The 26,078-nt window shown below is 38.2% G+C and overlaps 1 protein-coding gene across 1 annotated transcript; it reads left to right on the forward strand.

The window, feature by feature from the left end:
• The first annotated feature begins 4,734 nt into the window (after window positions 1-4,734).
• On the forward strand, window positions 4,735-25,640 carry HMGN3 (high mobility group nucleosomal binding domain 3). Its single transcript, XM_049772592.1, is given in 7 exon segments — window positions 4,735-4,875; window positions 17,125-17,185; window positions 21,930-21,988; window positions 22,998-23,037; window positions 23,040-23,110; window positions 23,226-23,312; window positions 25,593-25,640. Coding segments are annotated over 7 exon segments (507 nt in total).
• The last annotated feature ends 438 nt before the right edge of the window (window positions 25,641-26,078 follow it).

Genomic DNA, 26,078 nt, shown 5'->3' on the forward strand with positions numbered 1-26,078 from the left:
ATAATACACTTGAAACGTTTTGCTTTTGATGGCAAACAAATAAAAAAATTGCATACTTATGTAGATTTTCCTTTAGAAGACCTCAATTTAGAGGAATTCACTTCAGAGAATAAAAGCAAGATTAAGAAATACAACTTATCATCGGTGTCAAACCATTATGGTAAAGTTCACTATGGACACTGTACTTCATACTGTAAAATTGCTGCAAAACAACACTGGATAAATTTTGATGACAAGAAGATCAAAAAAGTCCCTAATACATTGGTGAAATCCACAGCAGCATACATCCTGTTTTATACTTCTTAGAGATCTACAATGAACACCAGATAATCATTTTACTTCCTTATCAGTTGCTATTAATGCTCTAGGATTCTTTCCACAGGCATGATCAATGAATATAGATTGAAAATCATGAATCCCCAATGTGTTTCCTTGTAGGATGGATTTATGTCTTAATTTCATTATTGCTCTAGGTCTCAGTTAATCATGAAATTTTACAAATTAATTTAGTCAAAAAAAAACAACAAATTAATTTAGTCAAGGTACACCTGAAAGAGAAATTTCTCATCATATTAATGTAGTTTTTCTTTCTAGGTATACTCATTTAACGACTTTCACTCTTTTTATTTTAACATCATTGCTTTATTTCCCTCAATTTAGGTTTTAAGACGCTTACATAATGATAATTTTAGGTGGACTTTCTTCACAGTGCTTCTTGCCTATGATTGATTATCATAAAGTTACTGTTATACAATAACTTTGTATATATACTGATATACACGTATAGTAGAGTTGTCCATGTTTGTATTATGCATGAAATTCTCTTTCAGATCTGCTAGGCAAAACCATAAAAAAAAAATTTTTTTTGTGAATTTGAAATGATTTATCTAAACAATTGCCGGCTATTACATTTTAAGGAGCTTTTAGTTGATTCAGCTGAATTCTCTTTTCTTTTGCTCTATTTTGGATCCTTTCCAACAAATATTTTTTTAGTATGAGTGAGTGTTATGGCCATATTTTTTGTGAAGTCTGTGTATGTATGTCGTGTTTAGTGTCTGTCTGTTCTGCATATTTTGTATATAGTTTCCTTTTTCCTAACTTTATCTTCCCCAAATTAGTCTTCCTTATCCTTCCTTCTCTCTTCCTAGTCCTTAACATTTTAATTTTCAGGATTTCACATGTGCAACCCATCTCCTTCACCCACAACTACAAGCTTCCTGATCTCGGCGGGAAGAAGAAATCCATGACTGTTGGAGTTTTACACCATATATGCTGCAAACTTGTTGGAAATGAAGCCACCTGGGATTTGTGTCACAATGTAACACCAGAGAAAAGATCCATGGACAAGACCCACAGTCTCTGGATCCCAGTTAAACTGTGCTATCTGAATTTCTGGTTTTCCATCCACATACAAAATGCTATTGTTGACCGTTTCTACAATGGCTACCCCAAGATTGCACCGATCCCAAAGGAAATACAGAAGCCCAACCAACTTATGATGTAATGATGTAACGCTTGGGGATGCCCCAACACATGGATGACTGTACTGGCCTTCCTTCTTTATTCAGCTTGATGTTATCTCCTGTACAAGGCTTCAACCCGCTTTTCCAGACCCATCAAGTGTCTTCTGCCGGTCTTTTTGGAGTTCCAGACCCCTCATATTTACAGATTGGTATTGAACTCTGTAGAAATTACATCTGTTGTTTTTCCTATAACTGTAATCCTTTGAAGTTATGTTTGGTACTACACTTCTTTTGACTATCGTAATTAATGTTTTTCTATTTTAGTTTTTAATATTAGGAATCGATGTTGTATTACATTAAGGTTTTGCTTTCTTGACTTTAGGTTTGTGAGTTAGATATTATTGTCTATAATTTCCCAAATGATATTTTTGTCTGTTCTCAGGGTTTTTTGCGTGGGCACATCATAGGCAAAATACTAGGTTTATAGAAGGTTCCATCCATTTTGGATGGGCCCTCAAGTTGTTTATTTACACAGGGAGGGTCTCTGCCTTAAACATTTTGTTTTGGTTTGTGACTTAAGCTCCCATCTATAAATAGTCGACATCAATTTCAGACATCTTATGGACTTCAGACAGGATTAAGAACTTGGACTAAGTTCAGATACCTATTGATCATCATTGCAGTGGCTCCCCAGTGTGCAGAGGGTGTATGAGCCTCTTCTTCTGAAATAAAGGCCTAGTTCAATGCCCTCAAAGATGGGCTTTCTGGTCTACCTGAACTTGAATGAAAATGGAGCTGGAGAGATAGCATGGAGGTGAGGCGTTGGCCTTTCATGCAGAAGGTCATTGGTTCAAATGCTGGTATCTGCCAGGAGCGATTTCTGAACGTGGAGTCAGGAGTAACTCCTGAGCACTGCCAGGTGTGACCCAAAAACAATGACCACCACCACCAAAAACAACAACAACAAATAAAGAAAAGGTGCTTCTTCTTGCCTGCTACACAACCTTTCAGGTGTCTCTTGGAAAGATCTATGTACGTCTTAGATTTATCTTCTCAGGAGCTTGTAGTTGATTCCTTGATACATGTTTCTGGTTTTAGACACCCTGTGCTTAGGTTAGAAGTTTTTCTTTACATTTTCCTGTGATGCACTTATGCAAACAGCCGCTCTTTTATTATTGACTAATTTTTCTTTTAATAATTGTAGACAATATTGTTTGTTTACTAAAAACAAAAGGGGGAATTGTTGTGTATGTAAATATTTTGGGGGATTACTATGTTGCTCACCCTAAACTGATTAGGTGATTGTGCCCTACCCTAGGGTGTGACCTGGCATTCTGCCCCCACCCTAGGGTAGGACCTGATTCTGCTTCCACCATTGGTTGGTATCTGATCCCACCATTGGGTGGTACCTGACTCTGGATTATAAAAACAAGGGTCTGTGGAAGTCCCGGGCTTTTTGCTGGCTGGAACTGAATCTGAGTCTTTGGACTTCAGTTTTGTCCATCCGAATAAAGCAAATATTTCCACGAGCCTGATTGTCTGCGAGCTGTTTACCCGCCGTTTCACCTCAGAACCGTGGGCTAGACAGGGTGGCAGACACGTGCTCCGAGCTGGAAGAAAAGGGCCTCATTCTCCATCCCTCCATCAGTCAACCTCTTCAGGGGCTGTCCTGCTACAGGACAGAGCAATAACGCAGTGGTGGGACATTTTCTTCTATGCATCTGATCCAGGACAGATGATGGTTTGATCCCCCCATGCGTCCCATTAGGTCCCCCAAGCCAGGAGAAATCTCTGAGCACATAGCCAGGAGTAACCACTGAGACTCATCAGGTGTGGCCCAAAAACCAAAAACCAAACCAAACCAAATCAAAACAAGACAAAACAAAAAAACAAAAGCAAAAACAAAAACACCAAAAATACAATCAAATGGGAAGAGGATCCGAATAACCACTTTTCCAAAAAGACACAGATGTCCAATAGACACAAAAAAGACAGGAAAAAACAACACAAAACTACAAGATAATCTTAATAGCTTTGAGTGGTTTCTATAAAAAAGACAAGAAACAAAATGAAAGTGGAGGAGAGGAACATTTTGCTAATGCAAGCTAACAGTTTCAATGCAAAGAAAAAAATCCTTGCTACCAGTTTCTTATTCATTCTTCTACAGCCTGAAATTCATTTGATTCTTTTTACTAAAGACATTATCAGGGCTGGAGCGATAGCACAGAGGTAGGGCATTTTTTCCTTGCATGTAATCAACCCAATATGGACCCGGGTTCAATCCCCAGCATTCCATATGCTCCTCTGAGCCTGGCAGGAGCTTTTTCTGAGCTCAGAACCAGGAATAACCCTGACATCCACCAGGTTATTACTACACTAGTAATACACAACCATTTAAAAATTGTGGTCTTGTACATTTACATAATAGCAATGTATTCAGCTAATTTTCACAAGTTGTTGTTGTTGTTGTTGTTTTTTGGGTCACACCCAGCAACGCTCAGGGTTTTTTTTCCTGGTTCTCTGCTCAGAAATCATGTGGAATGACGGGATTCGAACCAACGACCTTCTGCATGAAAGGCAAACGCCTTACCTCCATGCTATCTCTCCAGCCCCTATTCTTTTTTTTTTTTAATCTGTCTCTCCAGTAGCTTTTAAGATTTTCTCTCCTTTTAGAATGAAATATCACAAAAAGCATTCCCTTTTCCATATACCAACTTACAGGAAGGCACAGATCCACGGAACTGACCGGCAACACCTAAACTTGCTATCCCACTGTCAAAGGAACAAGTAGTAGTGGTGGTGGTAGTAGTGGAATAAAGACACCACTGGCTTTCTTTTTCTTTTCTTTCCGTTTAGTTTAGTCTAGCTTTGTTTTGGGGGCACACCCGATGGCGCTCGGGGTTACTCCTGGCTCTACACTCAGAGATCGCTCCCGGCAGGCTGGGGGGACCAGATGGGAGACAGTCCAGGGTCCCAGACCCAGGCCCCGACTCCGCCAGCTCGCTGCACGCGTGGCACCGCAGGAGTGCCGCCAGTCGCCCACAGAAACGACGCGGGGTCCAGGTGTCCTCTGGCTGCCCGCTCACCTAGCTCGCAGCGAGCGCCTGGGCAAGTGCGGCTGTCAGAGGGAGTCGGTAGCTTCGCGGAAACGGTCGAAGCGTCGAGTCTAGAGGAGCGCGAGTGAAACACCACCTCGCTGCTCTCAACGGCGACTTTCGGCGCCAAGGCAACGGGGCGGGGTCCCAGAGTGCACTGCGGGAGGCCTCCGCCAATGGGTGCCCGTTTCCTAGATCTCTTTGGGGTTTATAGACAGAGGCCCTTTCTATTGGCCCCCGTGGAGCAGGAGGGCGGGACGAGGAAGAAGGGCTGCCATTGGTCTATCTGCACAGTATGTAAATTGCGGGGCGTGTTTGTGAGTGATAGTGCCTTCGAACCTTGAACTCGGAGCCCGCTGGTTCTTGGAGCCGCGATTCAACGGGGTTGAGAGGGGAGCGAGGGCTTCGTGAAGTGACGCGAAGCGGAGACTAGAAGCTCACCAGTGTCTCATTTCCTATACAAATCGTTTGCCTTAAATGAAAATAAATGATAAATTGCCATGTTCTGTTTTAACCCTGACATTGCCTTCTGGGGAATACGGATCTCAGTATTTCCTCAGTCAAGACAGCTTTAAAAGGTTTTGCTTCAGTGAAGTTTTCGGGTTTAGGTGAACTGGCATTCGGAACATTTGCACTTGACTTTCACAAGGGAAAGTCTTGGGGCCTCTATTTAAAATATTGCAGTGAATGGTTGTTAACCTTGATAAGAGAGGCTTTGGTGAACTGGGATAGATAGAAGCTGGCATTAGAAGTCATGATCTGGCTTAGGGAAGCTTATGTTCACGGGACACCCTGAGAACCTAGAGGCAAAGCAAGACCTGTACTATTGAAGTCTGAGCTGTGTGTAGTTCAAAAGCTGCTTGGTCTTGGTACAAAGATGAGGAACCTAACCATCTAGGTTCACATTAGAAACAAACAGTAAGATTTAAGACTCCATTGTCCTGCTTGGCATCACTGAACTGTTTCTTCTCATCAATGGCAATGTAGCCACATGGCCTACTTTTAATTAATCCCGTCTTGTCTCTGATTGTCATGTCAACACTTTTGGACAAAAATCTGAAGGCAACCTGACTCAGCCATTTCCTACTAAAAAAGAAATAGGAAAATTGTAATTGTTACAAAAGACTATACAGTATAACTTTCTGTCTTAAGGGAATGTACTCAAGAACCACTCAGAAAGTTTCAAAACAGCTGAACTAAACTCAGACTGATTCTATGCCTGACCCTTAATTTTTTTTCTCCAGTCCCTGATACTGTACTGATGGACCAGGAATTTTGGAGTGCCTCTTAATTGTGGCCTAAATCATTATTTCTATGATTGTGTAAGTGTTTTCTCAATTATGTTATAACGTGACTATTTCTTCACACAACCAACTTTTTGATTTTAGTGTTATCACAATGTTTTGGTCAAATGAAATAATATATAAAACAGGTAGCAGATTTCAGAGAAAAGAAATTCATATGTGCCTTAGTCCAATCTTTAGACTTATTTATTGTTGCAACTCAGCCCCTGAAGAGGTTGACTGATGGAAGGATGGAGGATGAGGCCTTTCTCCTCCAGCTTGGACCACGCATCTGTTACCCTGTTCAGCCGGCGGTTCTGAGGAGAATGCGGCGGAAAGAAAGCCAATAGGCAGTCAAGCTTCCGAAGAAAACAGCTCATTATTCCGTGAAGAGGCCGAAGCCAAAAGGCCTAAGAATAAGCCTCAGGAAAAAAAGCCCCCCACCTTCCACAGACCCTTGCTTTTATGCCCAGAATCAGGTACCACCTAAGGGTGGGATCAGGTACCACCCAATGGTGGGAGCAGGATCAGGTACCACCCTGGGTGGGAGCAGAATATCAGGTCACACCCTAGGGTAGGGTCAGTAACTTAATAATCCCATTAAAATGTTTACATACACAACAATATATCACTGGGAATAGAAAAGCCAGTTAGACTCAAATGATGTGATATTTGGGTAATGAAAAAATATAATAGTTGGATGAATTAAGATTTCTTGGGGCCAGAGAGATAGCATGGAGGTAAGGCATTTGCCTTGCAAACAGAAGGATGGTGGTTCGAATACCAGCATCCTATATGGTCTCCCCAAGCCTGGGATTTATCATGAATTAAATCTCAGAAATATATGTACATTTAGTAATTAATAATGGAAAATGATAATTAGTGCATATTAAAGTATAAATAAAAATTAGAATCAGTGCTGTTTTGTGTAGCAACATACACTTGAAAAACTATTCAATGTTCATAATTTTGTCTTTTGGTAATTCAATCAGTAGTAGAATTTTAAAAAGTTATTCTACTTGTTTTCACATATATCTTAGCTTGATATAAATGACTAATCTTTGGTTGAACTTCTCTGTCTCATCTCATTCTTTTGCTCTCTTGTTCTCTATCTTTTGCTCTACCTCACTTTCTCACTTTTCTCTGATTCTCTTTCTCCATCTATCTTTTCTTCCCTTCATAAATACTTGCTCCTCTTTTCTTATCTGGACTTCTTTATAATAGTAGAGTAGTAATAGTATAATTATTATACTATTTTTATTTCTCCTATGAGTGAAAAAAATAGCTATACAATCTTTGAAAGTCTGGACTTAGACCCTAGCACAGAAATTTCAGATTTTTTTTGTCCCCCAATTCACAAAGACAAAGGGCCTGGATTGAGGTGTATAAGGGGTGCATTTACTGTAACTTCTTTTTCTACCTACTCTTTCAGTGTAAAGAACACAGCCTGTGGTAAGCATTGGAGGCCTTATCTTTTTTCTTTTTTTTATGTATATATGTGTATATATATGTATATATGTATATATATATATATAAAACCCTTCACCAGTGCAACATTCCTATCACCAGTATCCCAAGTGTCCTTCCTCCCCACCCCACACCAGCCTGTACTCTAGACAGGCTTTCAATCAGATTTTTGATTATTGATTATTGATTTTATTACATTTAAAAATAAAAAATAAATCACAAGTTCAGCACAGTATCAAGTAGTGGGGAAACAGGTTTTCTTTGGTGAAATAAGTGGCTTTTGATTAAAGAGATGACAGTAATTGTTATTGGTTTGTACTAGATGCAGAACATTAGTTACTCTCTGTCTTCAGGCTCCATAAATATATCACTTCTATATGCAAACTAGAACCAAATTCAAAGATTCTCAACACTTTAATCAATTTTGACATCTATTATCTTTGGATTTGAATCATACAAATATTTAGAACTGTGTAGGTGCATTCCTACAAAGAAAAACTATAGATCAAAAATGCAGGTGCTCTATACCTTCAGGTTCAATATTCAATAGTAATAGACACTTTCCACTATGTAATATTGATAATTTTTGAATGGTTCAATTACATACTAAATATTTATAATATATACTGTTATTGATGATGATGAAGATGTGTGATGTTGATGCAGGTACAGAAGAAAATTTTTAAACATAATGATTATGTCTGTGGCCTTCCATCCCAAACTTATATAATTCTGTATGTAAATATTTAGTGTTTCACACTACAAATAATCTTTGTAAAATATCTTTGATTTAAGAATACAACTATAACATGCTACAACATTGGTGAAGTTTAAAAATATCTTAAGTAAAAGAAACTGGTTGCCAAAAATATCATATTTATTATTATAATTATATAAAATATTCAAAATAAACAAATTTATGGAGACAAAAGTCAGGTTATTGACTTCTAGGAGAAAGGCCACTTAGTATCAGGCGTGATTCCCTTATGGTGATGATGGTTGTAGAATTAGAAAATGTTCTATGTGGGCCCAGAGAGATAGCACAGTGGCGTTTGCCTTGCAAGCAGCCGATCCAGGACCAAAGGTGATTGGTTCGAATCCCGGTGTCCCACATGGTCCCCCGTGCCTGCCAGGAGCTATTTCTGAGCAGACAGCCAGGAGTAACCCCTGAGCACCGTTGGGTGTGACCCAAAAACCAAAAAAAAAAAAAAAAAAAAAAGAAAAAAAAAGAAAAAAAGAAAATGTTCGATGAAACTATGCTGGATGCACAATAAAGTGAACACTTTAAAATGGTTTAAATGCACTAAATATGTCTCTCCATTTTAAATAAACTATATTTCTAAAAATTATTTGTTTTTGTAGCAGCTAGAATTAAATTTGTTTTTTTATAATTTCTTTATTTAAATGCCATGATTACAAACATAATTGCAATTGGGTTTCAGTCACCAGTCACCTTCACCATGCAACCTTCCCATCACCAATGTCCCCTTCTCTTCCCTCCCAACTTACTCACCTGTATTTGAGCCAGGCTTTCAACATCCCTCTCTCACTGACATTGTTATGATAGTTCTCAGTGTAGTTATTTCTCTAACTACACTCACCACTCTTTGTAGTGAGCTTCATATCTTGAGCCGGTCCTTCTGGCCCTCATCTCTGAGAATTATTTCAATGTCTTTAATTTTTCTTAAAATCCATAGAATAGTGAGACTATTCTATGTCTCTCTCTCCTGCTGATTAATTTCACTCATAATAGATTCCATGTACATCCATAAATAGGAAAATGTCATGACTTCATCTCTCCTGATGGCTCCATAATATTAATACCTTTGTGTATATGTACCACAGTTTCTTTAGCCATTCATCTGTTGAAGGACATCTTGGTTGCTTCCAGAGTCTGGCTATTGTAAATAGTGCTGCAATGAATATAGGAGTGAGGAAGGGATTTTTGTATTGGATTTTTGTGTTTTGGGGGTATATCTCTAGGAGTGGTATAGCTGGGTCGAATGGACACTCAATTTCCAGTTTTTTTGAGGAATATCCATATTGTTTTCCATAGGGCTGGACTAGATGGCATTCCCATCAGCAGTGAATAAGAGTTCTTTTCTTCCCACATCGCTGCCAGCACTGATTGTTGTTGTTTTTTGTGATGTGTGCTAGTTCCAATGAGATGGTACCTCATTGTTGTTTTGATTGGCATCTTCCTGATGATTAGTGATATGGAGCATTTTTTTCATGTGTATATTGGCCATTTGTATTCCTTCTTTGATAAACTATTCATTTTTCTTCTCCCCATTTTTTGATGGGGTTATTTGTTATTTTCTTGTTACATTCTGTCAGTATCTTGTATATCTTAGATATTAGCTCCTTATCTGATGGGTATTGGGTGAATATCTTCTCTCATTCTGTGGGTGGCTTTTGTATCTTAGGCATTATTTCAGGGGTCTCAAACTCAATTTACCTGGGGACCACAGGAGGCAAAGTCGGGTGATCCTTGAGTGCAAAATCAGTAGTAAGCCTTGAACATTGGGGGGTGTGACCCAAACAACTAAAACAAAACAAAACAAAACAAAACAAAAAGATTCCTCTATGGCAGGGCCACAAAATGTTGTACGGAGGGCCGCAAACAGCCCACGGGCCGCAAGTTTGAGACCCCTGCATTATTTCCTTTGAGGTGCAGAAGCTTCTCAGCTTAAAATAGTCACATTTGTGTATCTCTGTTTTGACTTGTTTGGAGAGTGCTGTTACTTCCTTGAAGAAGCCTTTAGTTTCAGTGTTCTGAAACTACGTGATGTTTATATACCTTATTGTTTCAGGTCTGATATAGTATCATGTCATCTGCAAACAGTGAGAGCTTGACTTCTTCCTTTTTCATCTGGATGCCTTGATATCTTTTTCTTGCCTAATCGCTATGACAAGAATTTCCAGCACTATGTTGAGTAGTAGTGGTGAGAAAGGGCAGCCTTGTCTTGTACCAGATTTTAGAGGAAAGGCTTTTAGTTTATCTCCATTGAGAATAATATTTGCCATTGGCTTGTGGTAGATTGCCTCTACTATATTGAGGAAAGTTCCTTCTATCCCTATCTTGATGAGAGTTTATTTTATCAAGAATGAGTGTTGGATCTTATCAAATGCTTTCTCTGCATCTATTGATATGATCATATGATTTTTTTAAACTTTTTTGTTGATATGGTGTATTATGTTGATTGATTTACGTATGTTAAACCATCTTGCATTCCTGGTATGAAACCAACTTGGTTGTGGTGAATGACTTTCTTGAGGCATTAGATACTATTTGCCAAAATTTTGTTGAGGATCTTTGCATCTGTGTTCATCAAGGATATTGGTCTGTAGTTTTCTTTTTTTTTTTTTTTCCAACATCTGTCTGGTTTTGGTATCAAGATGATGTAAAAACTGTTTGGGAATGTTCTTGATTCTTCAATTTCATGAAAGAGTCTGAAAAGGATTGGTAGAATTTCCTCTTGAAAGTTCTTTTCAAGTTCCTCTTGAAAGGTTTGAAAGAATTTGTTAGTGAATCCTAAAGCCTGCGCTTTTGTTTTTGGGAAGACTCTTGATGACAATTTTAATTTCCTCAATAATGATGTGTCTGTTTAGATATGCAAGATTATCTGGTTTAACTATGGAAGATTATAAAAGTCCAAGAATTTACCCATTTCCTCCAGGTTTTCATGTTTCATGGCATAGTGTTTCTCAAAGTACTCTTTGATTACCCTTTAAATCTCTGCAGTGTCTGTGGTGATCTCCATCTTTTCATTCCTAATCCAGTGTATTAGATTTCTCTCTCTCCATTTCTTTGTGAAGTTTGCTAGTGGTTTATCAACCTTGTTTTTTTTTTCAAAGAACCAACTTTTGCTTTCGTTGATCTTTCGAATTGTTTTTTGGATTTTCATCTCATTGATTTCTCCTCTAAGCTTTGTTATTTCCTTCTGCCTACATCTTTTTGGTTCCTTTTCTGGACATTTTCTAATTCTAAAAGCTGTGTCATTAGCTTTTTATATAGGCCCCTTCTTTCTTTCTGATGGTGCTTGCACGACTATAAATTTTCCTCTTAGTACTGCTTTTGTTGTGTCCCATTCTTACAATTTGTGTCTTCATTGTCATTTGTTTCCAAAAATGTTTTGATTTCCTTTTTGATTTCATCTCTTACCTACTAGTTGTTCAGTAGTAAACTGTTTAGTTTTCAGGTGTTAAAGTTTTTCTTCTGAGGCCAGAGAGATAGCATGGAGGTAGGGCGTTTGTCTTGCATGCAGAAGGATGGTGGTTTAAATCCAGGCATCTGATATGGTCCCCCAAGCCTGCAGGGGGTGATTTCTGAGCATAGAACCAGTAGTAGCCCTTGAGCGCTGCCGGGTGTGACCCAAAAACAAAAACAAAAAAAAAAAAAGTTTTTCTTCTATGTTTCTTTTAGAATTAAATTCTTTATATTCTTGTAAAATTTATCAAGCATAGATTGAATCAGATGAGATTGCTTAAATTTTCCATTTGTCACCTATATAAATGGCTGGTATGTATTTACATATCAGTGTGAAACTCTATTCCTTATACTTCGAATGTATTCTAAAGATGCCACCTAATTTTTTAATGGCAGAACTGTTTTCAATTGGAAGCTTACTGCAGGAGTGATGGGGTGGATGAGGGGACACTGTTTGCATGGAAACACTGGGACAATTATAGCTAGAAATGGACACTGGTGGAGAGTATGGTGCTGGAAGTTTTATATATGAAGCCATACTAATAACAGTTTTTTGTTTTTTGGTTTTGTTTTGTTTTTGTTTGTTTGTTTTTTGGATTTTGGGTCACACCCGGCAGTGCTGGGGGGGGGGTTCTCCTGGCTCTATGCTCAGAAATAGCTCCTGGCAGGCGCAGGGGACCATATGGGATGCCGGGACTCGAACCAATGACCTTCTGCATGAAAGGCAAATGCCTTACCTCCATGCTATCTCACCGGCCTCACTAATAACAGTTTTCAATTCACAGTGCTTAATATAAAATTTTAAACATCAGATATATGATTCAATTTAATAGTTTCTTAAGTTTATATAGATTTAGAGGGCATATGAACAAGTTTGAAGATATCAAAAAGAGGATAGAACCTGCTAAGATGGGAGAAAAGTTAACTCTTTAATTGAAATAATTTTTCAGGGGTGAATAAGAAAAAGAAGCAATATAGAAAACTCAGGTTCCTGAGTGAGGCTGCATAGGCTCAAATGTTTTATTGCTATTGACCTTTAGGCAACCCATTAACTTCTGTGTCTTTCTAAACTAGAAGATTATGCTACTAATATTTACCTTCAAAATTGTGGTGTTTTGAAGATTTAAGACCTAGTGAATATAAAGAGCTTAAAACTAACTAAACATATGTTATACAACTCATTGCCATAGCAGTACATAATAAAAACCACAGAATATCAGTGACATATGAGTACTTATTCTTAGTATTTCATCTGTGGGATAGTTAGGCTGATAAGCCTTCAGGTAAGGTAGTCTCTCCTGAGATGAAGAATTAAGCAAATTATATTCTGCTCAAGATAAAAAAAAAACTGGTGCTAAAGACATTAATTTTCTTACTTGAAGTAGTTTAAGATTATTTTACTTCCTTTAATCTTATGTATCTCTAAATTCTTGCATCTTAACTAAAATTTAAATAGGTAATATTTTATTATTTATTAAAATTGTGACTCTGCAGGCTAATGCAATAGCACGGTGAGTAGGGCATTTGCTTTGCACGACCAATTTGTCTTTGATCCCCTGCATCCCATATGGTTCCCAGAGCTTGCCAGAAATAATGCCTAAGCACTGCCAGGTATGACCAAAACTCAAAACAAATAACTTTGTGAATCAATTTTATGTTTTAATTAAAATTTTTCTTTTCCTAGGGCCTGAGAGATAGCATGGAGGTGAGTCGTTTGTCTTGCATGCAGAAGGTTGGTGGTTCAAATCCCAGCATCCCATATGGTCGCCCGAGCCTGCCAGGAGCGATTTCTGAGTGTAGAGCCAGGAATAACCCCTGAGCGCTGCTGGGTGTGACCCAAAAACCAAAAACCAAAAAGAAAAAAAATCTTTTTCTTTTCTTTAAAACAGGTTTCTTTCTTTTTGCACCAAACAAGCTACATAAATCATGTATGACTAGAATAAAGGGAAATAAAAATATTTTTTCTTAGAGTCTGATTTTTTTTAGAATATAGTTTTTGGTCCCTTTGATCTTATAAGACTGTCTTTTATACTGCCAGAAAAATTTTGTAGAATTACTTGAAGATCAATGATTTGGAAAGAAATGATTTGGAAAGAATAATTATATGTGCCAGCTAAGAGGTTTATTCTGCCACATAACAAGAGGTAAAAGATTCAAGGAGAATTTATGTATCCTTCAATATTTTGACCTCTAAGCTTTAAAAAGCCCAAAATTTTACTTTTGCCTTATTCTGTTTCCTAGTGAATAAGCAAAGGAATATCATTTAATAAAGGAAATAGGACATGTTGATATATTGCATCTTTTTTAATAACTCACATATATAAAATTAATAGACCAAATGACTTCTACGGTGTGCAAGGTTTGCTGTGGAAAAAAAATCAGGCAGTTGCCACATCCACCAAAAGACATCAGATATAAACATCTACTATAAGTCATGAGAATGGACTGCAAGGGAATAATAGGATGTCACCCCTACCAAAAGTGATAATAAAGACTATTACAGAAATCTGTCAGACGAGCTTGAGGGGTGATGGGAATTTTTTAAGCTGATTAAGAATGCCTCCTCACATACCTCTTTCAATGCTTTTTTGGTCTCCAAATGTAAGCTATATAATCCTATTGTGGACTGCACTGCAAAGACTATCAGACCTCACCCATGAACTCACCCTCCTCAAATAAAAATTCCAATTGGTCAATCTATCTCTGCCTCTGATTTTTCAATTCAGCCAACTTTCAGTCACCTTTCACCTTGCTCTCAAATTGTCCATTTAACTTGGAAGGTTCTGGTAAGTTAGAGAAAATTAATAGTTCATTCCATCTAATATCAATTGTGTGAAAAAATATCATAGATACTGGAGCAGGCTGAAGTAACATACTGAAAACAAAGTTTGTTTTCCTTTCAATTTTCATTTAGAAACTAAGATGCTCCTTATCCTTCATAAACTTAGTTCTGCAGAGCTACTTGCAGGACTTATTACCACTGATATTTTTTGATTCTTACAGTCTTAATATTTCATACATGAGACAGATCATTCTCCATTTGTCTCTCTCCCTCTGGCTGATTTAACTCAGTATATTCTCAAGTTCAAAGTTATATAATTATGTAGCAATGAATTATGTAATTTCACCTTTTCTTATAGCTAAACAGCATTCTATCTTGTATACACTACAGCTTATATCTGTTCTTTTTTGAGCTCCTAGTTTTTATTCAAATCTTGGTTAATGCAATGAACACAAGTGTAAATAATCTTTTAATTTATTTGTTAAGAGGAAATGCATTACAAGTTAACAGTTTATCATAATATATTTGTATCCAGATAAGTGAAAGCAAAGTTATAGAAAAAAGGGAAAAAATAAGTATTGTAAATATTTTCCTAATGTTTGCATAGCATTTCATTATGTAGATGTACTAGAGTTTTTTAGACACTCATTTGTTTTTAGGCACTTGGGTTGTTTTCAGATTCTGGCTATTGTAAATAGTGCTGCTATGAACATTAAAATGCAGAGAGATTTTCTGCATGGTGTTTGGGATTCTTAGGGTATATTCTAGGAGTGGAATTGGTGGATCACATGGAAACTCAATTTCAAGTAGTTTGCAGAATATCCATATTGTTTTCCAAAGAGGTGGGACCAGTTAACATTCCCACCAACAATGAATGAGAGTAATTGTTATTTAGATTTGTATTTTCCTGATGATTAATGATGAGGAGCATTTTTACATGCATTTTGACCATCTAATTATTTTTTGAGGAAAGGTCTTTATTTTTCTCCCCATATTTTGGATGGGTTATATTACTTTTATTTGCAAAACTCTACCAGTGCCTTAAATATCTTAGATATTAATGACTATCAGATGAATTTTGGGTGAATAGTTTCTCTCATTCCATTGGTATTTTTTGCATCCTATCACTGTTTACTTTGAAGAGCAGATATATCTTATATTAATTTAGTCCCATTTGGTTATCTTTCCCTCCATTTGCTTGCTCAGTGATATTTATTACTTGAAGATGACTTTAACTTCAATGAATGGAGACTTCCCCTACATTTTTCTCTATGTACCTTAAGTTTTTTGTCTGATAGCAAGGTCTGTAATCCATTATGATTTCACTTTTATGTGCAGAAAAGAGAGGTCTGAGTTCACTTTTTTTGCAAGTAGTTGACCAATTTTCTCAACACCACTTGTTGAAGGGGCCTTCCTAGCTTCACTTTGTATTTCTTGCCCCTTTGACAAAGATTAATTGATCTTATACCTGGGTTTTAGTCTCAAAATACTCAAGTTCATTCCATTATCTAGGAATCTTTTTTCCAATACCATGTTGTTAAATGTCATTAAAATGACAAGTGCTGGGACCGGAGAGATAGCATGGAAGTAAGGCGTTTTTGCCTTGCATGCGATTTCTGAGTATAGAGCCAGGAGTAACCTCTGAGCATTGTAGGTGTGACCCAAAAAAAAAAAAAAAAGACAACTGCTTTATAATACATTTAAATATGGGGAAAGTGATGTCACCCACCTACTTTTTCTCAAGTATTGCTTTAGAATTCACGAGCATTTATTTTCCCAAATAATTTTTTTTAATTTTTATTTTGATCATATTGGCTTACATATCTTTCACAGTAGTATTATAGGTACATATTAACATTGAATCAGGGGAATACCCATCAACAAATTTGTCCTCTCCCCATCCCCATTCCTTTCCTGCAACCTATATTCCCCACCATCATCCCCCAGGCTGCTAGAATAGGTGGTCCCCTTTTTGTCTAGCTTACTGTTAGTGATCATATGTCCAAATAAATTTTAAGAATGTTTGATCCGGGGCCGGGCGGTGGCGCTGGAGGTAAGGTGCCTGCCTTGCCTGCGCTAGCCTAGGACGGACCGCGGTTCGATCCCCCGGTGTCCCATATGGTCCCCCAAGAAGCCAGGAGCAACTTCTGAGCGCATAGCCAGGAGTAACCCCTGAGCGGCACAGGGTGTGGCCCAAAAACCAAAAAAAAAAAAAAAAAAAAAAAAAAAAAAAAGAATGTTTGATCCACTTCATTGAAAAATATCATGGGTATCCTTAGAAGAATTGTGTTAAATCTGTACAATGCTTTGGGAGGTATCATATTTATTCGAGTAAAACGCACACTCGTGTATAATGCACACCCCTAATTTTCGATTAAAAATCGGTATAAAATTTTGTTTCACACCGAGCATTGTAATCAACAACAAAAAAAAAAAACGTTGTTGAACACGTGCAGCCATGATAAAAATCATTTATTGACCATGTAAACTGGTATAAACACAATACCAAAATAAAATTACCTGTAACAATATTTATTTAAAATGCTTCCAAGTCAGATTTATCATCAGGTATACTAAAGAGTTGTTCCCATTCTTCTCGAGTTAATTTTTCACCAGTGTCCAGTTGACAGGAACATCTGTTTCTCCAGTTTCTTCACTTTCTTCTGAGTCTGAATTCCACAGCAGGTCGTCTTCTGTGCCTGTCTTCAAAAAACTCTTGATGATCATTTATTTTATTATGTCTTCCCATGATGTTTGAACCCAGGATGTCACGAGAGATAGGCCAGGTTTCTTGAGGTGTTTTTTTCTTCGCCCTTGTGTACAGTGGGCGGCTGTAGCCCGGAAAAGGCGCAGTGTGAACTCACAATTCGCCTGCGCCCTCATTAGTCCGGCCGCCACTGCCACCCCACCCCAGCCCTCGTTTATAATGCACACCCAAACTTTGATTTCTTTTTTCAGTAGAAAATTCTGCGTGTTATACTCGAATAAATACGGTATTGCCATTTTAATGATGTTAATCTTCCCAACCCGTGAGTAGGTTATGTTTTCATTTTCTTGTGTCCTCTTTTTATTTATTAAAGCAGTATTTTATCATTGCTATTTTGGGTTTTTGTTTGTTTGTTTTGTATAGGTCCTGCACCTCTTTTGTTAATTTGACTCCAAGATATTTGATTTTCTAAGGCATTTTTTTGTGAATAGGATTGTTTTCTTAATATCTCTTTCAATATTTGTATATAAAAATTCCCTACTGATGTACTGCTGCTATGAATGTCTTTCTTCAAGTCTATTACCAATTGTTGTATTTTTGGCCCCTCACTGGGTGCATTTTTGTGTAGGAATGTGTTTTCATCCGTTGATTATTAGAAAATACCTGTCTCTGTCTTTTATAACATTTTCAAGCCAATATCTATGTCATCTGATACTGGTATGTCTACCCCAGCCTTTTAAGGATAATTTTTTGCTTGAAATATTGCCCTTCAACCTTCTACTTTGAATCTGTGTTTTCTCTGAATATTCAAATGTGTTTATACAGGCAGCAAAAGTTGGATTCCATTTTAATGATCCATTTTTCCATTTAATTGCATTTAGTCCATTTAGTCCATTGATGATGAGGGAGAAGACTGTCATGGGATCTTGTGTAATCATTTTGGTTGGGAGGGGGTTACACATGGCAGCACTCAGGTGTTATGCCTGGCTTTATGCTCAGAAATTGTTCCTGGCAGGTGCAGGGGTCCACATGGGATGCCAGGATTCAAACTACTGTCTGTCCTGGATTGGCTGTGTGAAAGGCAAATGTTCTGTCACTGTGCTATCTATCTGGCCCTTTGTGTAATCTTTTTTTTTTCTTTGTGTAATCTTATTGTAGAAATTTGATGTGTTTGTAGAGACTACTTTGCCTTAAAGTAAGCCCTCCAGTTCTTTTAGTGTTGGCTTTGAGTTTGTAAATTTGTTTATCCATGAAGCTGTGTATCCTTCCTTCAAAGCTAATTGAAAGTCCAGCATGGCAAGGCTTTCATTTCATTGACTTTTTTTTTTCATTATATCCACCAATTCCTTCAGTCCTGGAGAATGGGGTTGCTTGTGATAAATCTACTTTGAATCTTAAGGATACTTCTTTGTATGTAATTTCCCTTGTTAATCTTTCTGCTCTCAAAAATTTTATGTCTATCTGTGGTTTTCATCATTGTGACTAGGATGTGTCTTAGTGTTTGTTATTTGGATCTCTTTGGGCATCCAGGATGTGGTGCATGAAATCTTTGATGTCTTTGACTGCTGCTTCCTTTTAAGGATTTTGTTCATACCCTGGGACCAGTGATTCTTATGTTGTTCATGTTGAATTTGTTCCAAACTCAATCTGTTACTCATTTTGAGAATTTTTTCCCATTTTCTGTTAATTTATTTTAAGGCTATTTTTCATTTTCTTCTGTTATATTGAGGTATTATGCAGCTCATCTTCTAGCTCTCTAAATCTTTTCTTAACCACTGTTATTCTGCTGCTGAGTCTGTCCAGTGAGTTTTCATTTCACCTACCAAGTTTTCCATACTGTTATTTCTGGTTGAAGTTTTCTCATTTCTACTATCACATCCTCTTGAATCTTATTTATTGTTTGTCCTATTTTTTTCATTGTTTCTTTGAGTTCTTTAAACATCTTCCACATTTTCTCTTTAAAGTCCTTACCAGAGGGGCCGAAGAGATAGCATGGAGGGAAGGCATTTGCCTTTCATGCAGAAGGTCATTGGTTCAAATCCCAACTAGCCAAGGAAAGACCACGGTTCTATCCCCCAGCGTCCCATATGGTCCCCCCAAGCCAGGGGCAATTTCTGAGCGCTTAGCCAGGAGTAACCCCTGAGCATCAAATGGGTGTGGTCCAAAAAACCAAAATAAAAAATATATATATGCCATATATTTTTTAAATTTTTTATTTTTAATTATGAGAACAATGATGCAAAGAGGACAAGGTAAAGTTACAGTGAAAGAACAATCGCCCATAATCAGAGTTCTCAGAAGAAATCCCCTTGCTGACACCTAAATATTGAACTTACAGTCAAAAAAACATTAAGAAAAATAAGGCAGAACCCATGTACAATTACTTTGTCCACAAGTCCCCAGATTGTAGTACATTATAACATTTCTTGGCAGTACACAAAGCAACCTAAAGCCATGAGATTTATGTGACTCCTTAACTTTGAATATATGCCATATATTTTTATATCTCCTAATTTTGCTTAAAATAATTTCTATTTGTTAAACTAACACTATTTTATATTTTTGGGTTTTTCTGATGAAAATCATTTCTTTATTTACATACTATGATTACAAACATGCTCTAATTGGGTTTCAGCTGTAAAATGCACCCCCCAGTGCAACTTTCCCACTACCAATGTCTCCCATTTCCCTCCTTCTCCATCACCTGCCTGTCTTCAAGACAGGCATTGTATTTCTCTCTCTCTCTCTCTCTCTCTCTCTCTCTCTCTCTCTCTCTCTCTCTCTCTCTCTCTCTCTCTCTCTTTCTCTCTCTCTCTCATTGTCATGGAAGTTGTTAGTGTAGTTATTTCTCTAACTGCACTTACCACTCTGTGTCAAGCTTCATACATTGGACTGGTCCTTCCAGACCTCATCTCTATTGTTTCTGTGTATTATTATTAAGTATAATAATTTTTATTTTTCTTTAATTCCACAGGTGAGGGGCCGGAGATTTAGCACAGCGGTGTTTGCCTTGCAAGCAGCTGATCCAGGACCTAAGGTGGTTGGTTCGAATCCCAGCGTCCCCATATGGTCCCCCGTGCCCGCCAGGAGCTATTCCTGAGCAGATAGTCAGGAGTAACCCCTGAGCACCACTGGGTGTGGCCCAAAAACCAAAAAAAAAAAAAAAAAAATTCACAGGTGAGTGAAACTATTCTGTGTTTATTGCTCCCTGTTGACTTATTTCACTCAACATAATAGTCTCCATATCCATCCATGTATAGGCAAATAATCACTAAAACAGTGCGATACTGGAATAAAGACAGATCCTCAGATCAATGGAATAGACTTGAGTATTCAGAGAATGACCCCAGTCATTCAATCAATTAATCTTTGACAAAGGAGCAAGCAACGCAAAATAGAGCAAGGAAAGCCACTTCAACAAGTGATCCTGGGACAGCTGGTCAGCCACATGCAAAAAAAAAAAAAGTGAACTCAGACCTCTAACACCATGTACAAAGGTATCAAAGTAGATTAAAGATCAGGATATTATACCCAAAACTATAAGTATATAGAAGAAAACGTAGGCAAAACATTCCATGACATTGAGACTAAAGTCATCTTCAAGGACGAAACACCATTATTCAAGCAAGTGGAAGCAGAGATAAATAAATGGGACTACATTAAACTGAGAAGTTTCTGCACCTCAAAAGAAACACTGACTAGGAAACAACGGCAGCCCAGGGAATGGGAGAAGCTATTCACCCAAAACCCATCAGATAAGGGGCTAATCTCCAAGATATACAAAGTACTAATAGAACTTAACAAGAAAAAACATATAAATCTGGGGCCAGTGAGGTGGCGCTAGAGGTAAGGTGTCTGCCTTGCAAGTGCTAGCCAAGGAAGGACAGTGGTTCCATCCCCCCAGCGTCCCATATGGTCCCCCCAAGCCAGGGGCAATTTCTGAGTGCTTAGCCAGGAGTAACCCCTGAGCATCAAATGGGTGTGGGCTTAAAAAAACAAAAACAAAAACAAAACAAAAACAAAGAAAAAAATGGACATTGAACTCCCATATGATCCAGCAATACCACTCCTAGGGTTTTGCCCTAGAACACAAAAACACAATACAATAATGCCCTCTGAACTCCTATGTTCATAGCAGTGCTATTTACAATAGCCAAAAAACTGGAAATAATCCTGATGTCTGACAGCAGATGAGTAGCTAAAGAAACTGTGGTACATCTACACAATGGAATACTCTGCAGCTGTTAGGAAAAAATGAAGTCATGAAAGTTGCCTAGTAGGCTCTTTGGCTAATATCTGTGAGAATACTTAAACTACAAAATTACCAACAGACAGTTCACATTATAGCTGAACTTTTATTGAATACAAAACCCAAAGGGGGAAATGAACCCTTTGAGTGGAGAGAAATTCTTCTCACCTTAAACTGGCATAGGAGAGGGTGGAAATAGGAAGTAAGGTTAGTTACAGAATTTAAACTTTACTTCAGAGGTGGAAGGATTTGGAAATGATTTTTTGTCTTGATGGGCAACAGGCTTCATTCCCTGACAGACTCTGTGTGTGGTTCCGTTGTGACTTCTTGACTATTGGGAAAGCTTGTATGACCAAATTCATTCAGTCATTTTGGCCACATATCTAAGTCATTCCTCTCCAAGCTGTTCTGAGATGAAAGAAAATACAGAGACGCATGCCCTGTTCCTCAGAGGGCAACAATGGGGCAGCAAACAATGAAAAGTCTTTTCATTCTTACCTGCTATTCACTTGAGAAATCATGATGAAAATAGTTCTGAGATCTTTAAGATCTTAACCAGTGCTGAAAAACATTTAATGAGCAATTATAGTCCAAATAGACTGTAAACTATTGTAGTCTTTTTGTGTTCCTTTTGGTACTAAGAGATATCTTTTTCAATATTTGTGTACTCTAGTTGACCAAAAACCTCTTGAACTAAAATCTGAGCCTAAACCAAGAAAAACATCTACTAAAGTAAGAAGTACTTAAAAAAAAAAACATTGGCTCTTATTTATTTATTTATTTTTGAAATAACACATAATTATAATTCCATATCCAAAAGTTAGCCAAGGAAGATTCAGGCTGAGTGCACTGACTTGAAAGCTATTACTGATGCCTTTTACTTTCTGTAAAAGCTTACAGGTCAGTTTATGCTTTATCCAGACTGTACTTTCTGTGGGCTCAAAGGAAGACAGTATATTTTGCTCTGAGAAACCTCATGGTAAGGGAGGACTTGAGAGATGCTTGCTTAGTATATGACACACCTGACTTAAGCTACTGAGAAGCTGGCCTTGGCATCAGTGTCACTGGCTCTTCAGCTGGTCTCAGCTGCCAGGAGGACCTCTGGATTCACAGACTGGTCTTAGAGGCCTAGATGATGATGCAACAGTGACGGATAGCAGGTAACTAATTCGAGTAAAGTTTTTATGATCCTTTCTTCTACCATAACAGGTGCTATTCTGATTCCTTTACAAATAACACATCACCCCAACAGAGGAAGGCAAATACATATTCTGCAGATGAGAAAGATCTAGTAGAGGATTACTAAGAAACTTCTCCCAAAAGCTTTTCTCTACTCTTCCCTTCATCATATCATCTGTACTGTGTATTGTTTGAAACTGTGTGTATTGGAGTGTGATGAGGTGATTCTGAAGCAGAACTTGATGTCGGATACAGACTGTCCTTTTCCAGTGTTCCCAGTTTTGCAGTCCCTTAGGCTCATATTTCTACATGTGGTATTTCACTTTTTCAGTTCTCTCCTTCACCAAGTATACCACTGTCTCCCTCCCTATGACCAAAGCACATCTCCCCTATAAGGGGAAATTAAGCAGCCTACTAATTTTCATGGAGACTCTACTGAAAATAGTGGGTCCCTTTTCCCTTGAAAGTCATGTGACCATGGGCTTCGCCTTTATGGTAGACAGTGCCGGGCTGATAGTGCCTTTTCTGACTACTGTTGCCTTGTGCTTTGCTCCTCCGTTAGAAAGAACCTGGAACAAAGGTTAACAAAGTTGCTAAAGGGAAGAGGAGGAAAAGCAAGAAGCTGGAAAGAAAGATTCTGCACCATCTGAGAATGGTGAAACTAAAGATGAAGCGGTACTTTCCATAAATGCCCATCACTGATCAGATCAATGTATTTTAAGAAATTCCTCCATCCTTCAGCCGCTGATAATGTGTGTTTGCTTTTTTCTTGACTATAATGATATTCCAGATCCATCTCTCTCACTCATTTGTTAATGTCGCAGCCTCCAGATATACCCCACCCAGCACTCTGTCAGGAAAGGGACAGATTGAAACAGTGAGAGTTAAAGGAATAGTAGAAAATTCTACTTTGCTGTGACTAGATTTAGGTATAGTAGTGTGATGCTTTTATTTTAAACAATGGAAGCTGGCAAATCTCTATGGAGGTTTGCAAAGCAGAAAGCAGTAAATGCAACAAAGTTTCCAATATATCCCAGCCTTGTTTGACACCTGAAGACAAAATATGTTTTGCAGCAAAAATGCTTAAAAACATGTTCTAGCTCTTTCCTTCCTGGGAGCCGAGCTGGGAGGTCCTGTCAGCATGGCGTTTGGCAGCCCTCTGCCATGCCAAAGGCTGCTTTAACAAGGCCTGGGAAGGGGGTGTGGGACATGGGTCACAATAGGTTCTGGCATTAGCACTTATCAGGGAAGTTTCCCTATTAAACCTGTCCATTGCGTAACATTATAAGAAATATATGGATATCATTGTGTTTCATCTGCTAGTCATTATCTGAACATTATCCATGCGCTCCTTTTATTCCTTAACTCTCACTCCCATCTCTTGCTACCCCACATTTAACCATTTTCTGTACTAATGACTTTTGTTTTGGCCAAGGTGGATTACATATCTTTCACAGTAATTTTTGGGTGGAGTCTGAAGCTTCATCAGGCAACGTGTCACGGCAAGGTTTCATGCTGTAGGCTTTTTGGCCAAGATAAAGTGAAGACGCAGCCTCGGTCCCCCCCCCCCCCCACACACACACACAGCTTTCTCTCTCCTTCCTCCCCGTCCAAGGGTTATTCCTGGACACCTGCTCAGGGTCCCAGCAAGTGGGTTCCAGTGAGGTGCAATTTAAAAGAGACCCCAGGTTCCTTGTTCATACAAGGGGCTGGGAGGGGACTGTTGAACTCTCAACTTCCAGCAATTAGGAAGCAAAAGCCTCTCGGGGAGCCGGAAGCTTCAGCAGGCAACAAGTGGAGGACATGGCTCCATGCTCTCTTCGTTTGTCCAATCACAGACCAAAGTGGTGTCTCGGAAACACCCCCTCCCTCTTGACTATTTCTAAAACATAAAAGAGTCATGTATATCTCCTTTGTATATCTCAGATGTATTCCCTTAACATCTATAACTCTTTTCGAACATCCTCATATAGTGACAATTTTGCCCACTGGATTTGTTATTTGTTTGATTTCCCCATTTGAGATCTGTTTTATAAGCAATACTGGTAGAAGAGTATCTCTGTATAGATTTCATGTTTGTACCAAGTTACCGGGAATGTTGGACTTTATTTGTCAGCCCCCAAATGCACCAACAATATCTTGTGGCATTGCTTCTCTTTTGCATAGGCACATTAAAATGGGAAAATAATACATATGCAAAAAAGTTCTTATCTAATAGAGATAGGGACACAAATTTGGTAATGTAATAAGGCCTTTTACCCTGAACATTGGCATAATGATTTGGCTCAGGCCTCAGAAGAATGGGCATCGCCCATACACATCTGAACAATGGATACCATCTATGGAAACAACCACAATTGTCTTTAACATTACCAGGATCCAAGACTCTACCAGGGAAGACCTACCACTGCTTTGGCAGTGACTTACTCCAAAGAGTGCTCCCAACACCCAGACGACTCAGCAACAGTCTGCATGCAGGGCAGATCGCTCTGCATTTAATGGTATGCTGAAACTAGAGGATGCTCCACATCAGCCTAACATCGATGAAAGAAATGCACAAAATCCAAAGTCTTTAAATATAAGAATCTGATACCAACAACAGCTAAAGTGTGAAAAAGTTTCACCAGGACCTTGAGAATGACTGGAGTTGGATGGACTGGTTTGCCTGGAACCCAGAGTCTGTCTTGTGCCAATAAACTGAGGTGAGGCCTTTTTAGTAATTAGGTCAAGGATTTTTTTCCATTTTCCCCATTTTTCTGGACCTATGCAAACAACAGCGATTGCCACTATCACACCTTTACTTTTTTTTACTTTTATCCTTTAAGGAAAAAAATACAACTTACTAAACTTAAAAACAAATAACTGTAGTAGAATGCCTGTCTCGAATACAGGCAGGGGATGGGAAGGGAGAAGGGGGTAATGTTACACTGGTGAAGGGGGGTGTTCTGGTTATGACCGTAACCCAAATATGATCATGTTACTTAAATAAAAAATATATTAAAATAATTAAAATCCGAGACACACACACACACACACACACACACATACACAAAACATGTTCTAAAGAGTGTGTTAGTGGAATGGACTTTTTTTGGCCTAAAATAAAATAAAAGTATTAATAGTAATTGTCTCCACACACACACTTTCATTTTTACAGGCACAGAAAACTGAGTACATAGATAACAAGGAGGATGAATTGCCATGAAAAAATGTGGGTTTGATTTTGTGTATCTCTTAGGACTTTTTTTTTTTTTGGTTTTATAGGCCACACCTGTTTAATGCTCAGGGGTTACTCCTGGCTAAGGCCACACCCGTTTAATGCTCAAGGGTTACTCCTGGCTAAGCGCTCAGAAATTGCCCCTGGCTTGGGGGGACCATATGGGATGCCGGGGGTATCCAACCGCGGACACTAAACCGCGGACGCTATCTTTCCTTGGCTAGTGCTTGCAAGGCAGACACCTTACCTCTAGCGCCACCTCACTGGCCCCCTCTTAGGACAACTTTTAGAAGCTATTTTTACCAAGTATTTTGTAAATGATATTTTTAGGACTCTACTAGTTGGTGTTAAATATATGTAAGAATAGACATATCTCACAGTCATGCATTTTGTGTTCCTACTATCTTTAGCTAAATATCAATTTCT

Source organism: Suncus etruscus, chromosome 4 (assembly GCF_024139225.1).
Source record: "Suncus etruscus isolate mSunEtr1 chromosome 4, mSunEtr1.pri.cur, whole genome shotgun sequence".
Lineage (NCBI taxonomy): Eukaryota > Metazoa > Chordata > Mammalia > Eulipotyphla > Soricidae > Suncus > Suncus etruscus.